The sequence below is a fragment of the Palaemon carinicauda genome, chromosome 24 (genome assembly GCF_036898095.1).
Source record: "Palaemon carinicauda isolate YSFRI2023 chromosome 24, ASM3689809v2, whole genome shotgun sequence".
NCBI lineage: Eukaryota > Metazoa > Arthropoda > Malacostraca > Decapoda > Palaemonidae > Palaemon > Palaemon carinicauda.
Window position 1 is genome coordinate 31,765,671 of NC_090748.1, and position 5,000 is coordinate 31,770,670.

Below are 5,000 nucleotides of genomic sequence, written 5' to 3' on the forward strand. Positions count from 1 at the left end.
CAACTCTCTCTCTTTTATTTTCCTTGGGCCATAGTCCTTCTTCCGTACCTAGCATAGGATAGGATGGAGGACCGGCTCGGCTCTATGCCGGCGGGCATTACTTGCCGGCCGGCAGAGACCCTTTATTCTTTGCAAAATGAATCCCAGACCTACCTTGGTCTCTCTTCCATGTCTGCCGGTAGAGCCCGGCAGGCTGTGGATACTTTGGAAGCCTGAATGCTACATTCTCCCCTTCCATAAGTTCACTCTTTCTGGATGGAAGGTCGTATGGCATGCCGCCTTATAACCTTTCATCCATACTGTTTCCATGACTATTGTGTTGCACCCCTATCCCGGCTGCCGGCTTGACAGCCCACAGCTGGGCAGGTAGAGGTTCTCTGGTTCTTGGCTACTGCTGGCCGGCATCTGTTTTATTACCTTTGCTGGCCGGCAGTGGAATCACAGCCCGAATCTGCTGGCCGTTACGATTAGCGGCCGGCAGCCGGGTATTAGTGTTTTCAGCCGTCGGCTGGCAATGATTGCCGGCCAGCACACAGTCACGAATCAGTGGGGTGCCGCCTATTTGTTAAAGATAGTATATTTTTTACCTATAAAGGGGTAGATGCCGGACGGTACGTACCGGCACGTGCTGGCTGGCATAATAGCATGCGATGTAGAGCAGTTGCTATATTCGTTGTGTAGTACACACTGCATTAGTAGAAACTGCTCTACAGAGTTTGTGATAACACTAAAGTTCTTCATCATACTTAATGATATCTTGTACAGCCTTTTGTTGAGACCGTACAATATATACAAAGTGAGTTCTTTCTGTATTCTTTCGATCCATATATTAAAACTACACATTAAATTTCTATTTAGGAAATTACATAAAGTATTCTAGTAAAGAATTAACCTTAGTTTTAATATCTTGGGAGGTTATGGCAATTGATTGGACAGGAAATACAAGTATGTGTCTTTCCTTCTTTCTTTTATAGTTTCTCTATATAAGCTAAATGTCTCAATATAAGATAAAGCCTTCACTTGATACTCATGGATTTTTCTTCTCTTCACAGGAGGACCATCCAAAGTGCGGGAGTGTGTTCTGTAATGTCCGCAGTAAGAACTTCTGTGGACATCAATATTGCAGGAGGCACGCAGCATGCGCAGCCTCCAGAGGTGATCTCCGCAATTGGGACTCTCAGGTTTGTACAGTTTGTTCTAACCTGATTACCGAGGCTTTCGACGACCCTAAGTCAATAGAGTCAAGGGATGCGGCCAGGGAAACGTTATGATCCTGGGTGAGGGGCTTTCAGAAAGGCACCTCAGGTCCCTACCTTCCAAATGAGAAGATGAGGGGTTACCTTTTTCCTAAAGCATTGGCTGATGCAATCGTCCCCAGCCTCAGTTGGAGATACCAACTGCACAGAATCTAGTAGATTCTGAAGTCTCAGCCGCCCTTCAAGACATCCAATTGGACGATAGGATGTCGGAGGTGTTGGATTCTACTGAGAAAGACCTTCTAGGAGAAGGTCAGGAGGAGGAGCTGTTCCAGGCTCCTCAAGTAGAAGAGGAAGAATTCGACGAAGTGTCGGTTACATCGGTTCCGGACCCAGAACCTATTCCGTCTAAATCGTCTGCTATCCCAGATGAACTGGGAAGGACTCTTTCTTCTATCGTTGAGATGATCCAACAAATTCAAAGGAAGAATGATGAGATGGAAGCTGCAATGAAACTGGAATTACGTAGACTTACAGCATCACGTGGGCCCCAGAAGCAGCTTAGCGTGAAGGATCTTCCTTTGTGCTCGGATACCAATCCTTGGAGGTATGACGAACACATGCCAATGACAACCAGGAAGATCATGTTCTCAGAAAAGTTGGGAGCAATTCCCCTGGAAGAAGTGGAATCTGGGCCCAACAAAGATTCTTATCCGGACTGCAATGTCCGTCTTAGGAAGGAGCCAGCCTTAAAGGAGGAGACGGAGCCGAAGGAGGTCATAGTTTTTTAGCATAGTAAAGCTCAGACGTTACTAGCGAGCTCGATGAAAGAGAGGGGCTTCTCTAACTCAAAGGTGCCCGCCTTGAGTAAGAAGCTTCCCTCCTATGTGGACTCTCCTACCAGAGCCTTTCCCTTCTTGGAAAAGGGATATAAGGCAGCCTTAAAGGCGGTGGAGGCAGGGAAATCATGCCCCTCCTTGGAGAAGTGCAAGCCATTATCTCTGACTTTGCCCTGGGACCAAGAAGACTTGAAGGACGTACACCTTACCTTCTCAGTCGGGAAGCTGGAAGCTGATATTGCTGAACGCCGGTTCGGTAAGGCACTTCCAAAACTGTCGGAGGTTCTCTTGCGTAGAGAGCAAGAGACAAAGGAAAGACTTGCGGCATTGATGTCGTTGCAAACAACAGTAGAAACGATGGCAAGTGTCCCTAAGAACCAGGACATGTTCATGGTTGTGGCTCTATATCTTTATTAAAGCTAGTAGAGCTTCTAGAGAGTTTGTGTTCGCCTCGGCTGAGGTGAGGCACGAACCGAGGAAACTGATCTCCTCTTGTATTTGGGGTAAAGACCTCTTTCCCAATGAAGTGGTTAAAGGGGTAGTAGACATGGCTGCCACAGAGAATAGGAACCTTCTCAAAAAGTGGGGCTTAGATCTTAAGTGAAAGTCTTCTTCGCATGAGACTCCCCAACCCAAGAGGAAAACAAAAAAGCCTGGGCTATCCTCTCGGCCGGCTAAACCCTACCGACAGCAACATCAACAACAACTTCCTATGACTGCGGTGCCTCAGATAGTAGCACAACCTCCAACCACGTGCCAGCTGGTACCTCGACAAGTGGCGACACAGTCGCTAGTTTTTACCCAGCCTTCGAAAGGCAGTCTTCTTCCTTTCGTTCGAGGGCTAGAGGAACAGCCAGAGGTTCTTCTAGACGCCCTTCAAAAGGAAGGGGACACAGGGGAGGTCGCGGTCGAGGAGGCAAGGCCTCAGGTCCACAGCAGCAGAAGTAAGATACTTCCAGTAGGAGGGAGACTACAGCTATTTAGGGATCGCTGGACCCTCGATCCCTGGGCCCACAGCCTGATTAAAAATGGATTAGGTTGGAGCTGGAGCAGTCCTCCACCTCAATTTCCTCAATTCTTCCAACACTCATCCCCTGTTCTGGAAAAATATGTCCGAAAACTCTTAGACAAAAGAGTAATCCGGAAAGCAAATTGCATAAAATTCCTGGGAAGACTGTTTTGTGTTCCAAGAAGGACTCAGAAAAACTCAGAGTCATTCTAGACTTGTCGCCACTCAACAAGTTCATAGTGAACTACACGTTAAGAATGCTCACGCTTCAGCACGTAAGGACCCTACTGCCCAGGAGTGCATATGCTGTCGCTATAGTCTTGTCTGACGGTTATTGGCATATTCCAATTAATCGTCACCTCTCCTCCTACCTAGGCTTCAAGTTACATAGAAAACTTTACGCCTTCAGAGCCCTGCCTTTCGGGCTAAACATAACCCCAAGGATTTTCCTGAAGCTCGCGAATGCGGCCGTCCATCAATTACGCCTAAGGGGGTCCAAGTAGTAGCCTACTTGGTGTGGGCAGCATCCAGGACAGAATGCATGCAGGCTTCTAAGATAGCGATCCAGTTCCTAGAACATCTGGGATTCAGGATCAATATAAAAAAGTCTCGACTTTCTCAGGCTCCAAAATTTCAGTGGTTGGGAATCCTTTGGAATCTGGAGTCAAATCGGCTTTTCATTCCTGTTAAGAATAGGAAAGAAATAGAAGGATCTGTCAAGAGACTATTGAAATCCAAACGTATATCAAGACACGAACAGGAGAGAGTGCTTGACTCTCTACAGTTTGCTTCAATAACAGATCCACTGCTAAGAGGTTTACACCTATAGGGTCAGAATGGTCCCTTGACCCAGGATCGTTCTCCATCTCAAGTCGAAGCCCAGAGCTGCAGATAGACCTCTTTGCGACGAAAGACAACAAGAAAATAGATCGTTACGTGTCCCCTTACAAGGATCCATTAGCGGAGGCAGTGGACGCTACGTTCCTGGACTGGAACAGATGGTCCAGTATCTATCTGTTCCCTCTGCACAACCTCCTTTTGAATGTCCTCAATAAGCTGACATCCTTAAAGGGAAAGCAGCAATAGTGGCCCACAAGTGGCCAAGTAGCATGTGGTTCCCTCTGGCATTGGAACTACGACTATAATTCGTACCGCTACCGGATCCATCCCTGTCTCAGCAAGTACAGAAATTGACTGTCTTCGCTCCATCACAGAAAACACGGAACCTACATCTTATGATTTTCTCTCCTTAACGATGAAAAAAAGATTCGTTGTTTAAAAGTCAGTTTAGACTTTTGGAGAAAACCAGAAGACATTATGAGGCTTCAAGGAAGGAATAGCTATCCTTTGTCAAGACAAAGAAACCAAAAAAAAATCACGACATATTCCTATTTATCATTCTTCACTCACCTTCATGAGCAAGGTTTAGCAGCCAACACAATTCTATTGTTCAAGCCTGCCTTGACAAGTCAGATACCATATGCCTTACAGGTCGACCTTTCTAACGACGTTCTTAATGAACTACCCCTTCAGTGCTTCCAAATACCTTTTGCATGGTCATTAGATATGATTCCTCATTGTATATGGATAATGGACAATGAGGAATGTGCTTAGAAGGTTTTAATTTTAGGTCATATTTCTGTTTGTTCTCGCTTTTGGGGCCAGAGTTATGAAATAGTGGCTCTCTCTAGAGAGGAAGGCCACGTACAGTTCTTGGAGGGAAAATTGAATCTATTTTCAGAAGAGAAACCCTGGGTTTAATGTTATCTATAACTAAGGGTGAAATTCACCTGTGTTATTCGCGAAATGGATCCAGACAGTAAACTCGTTAGTCATGATCCGAGGAGAGTTGCCTCTTCCATAAAATTTCCTTAATTATATGGACTTTGAACATCCTTGTTTGCACATCGGCTGGTAGTCATCCAAGGCGTTCTTTATGCACTATGAGAAGCAAGT

The 5,000-nt window shown here is 45.9% G+C and overlaps 1 protein-coding gene across 1 annotated transcript in view; it reads right to left on the reverse strand.

The window, feature by feature from the left end:
- The window catches only part of LOC137618316 (hyaluronidase-like), a 53,719-nt gene extending 51,292 nt beyond the window's left edge, over positions 1 to 2,427 (reverse strand). The window contains exons 1-2 of the mRNA XM_068348485.1: positions 2,245 to 2,427; positions 1,314 to 1,481 (exon numbers count right to left, since the gene is read on the reverse strand). Of these exons, the coding sequence (XP_068204586.1) occupies positions 1,314 to 1,481; positions 2,245 to 2,427 (351 nt within the window). The remainder of the gene's footprint in view (positions 1 to 1,313; positions 1,482 to 2,244) is intronic.
- Positions 2,428 to 5,000: the final 2,573 nt, after the last annotated feature.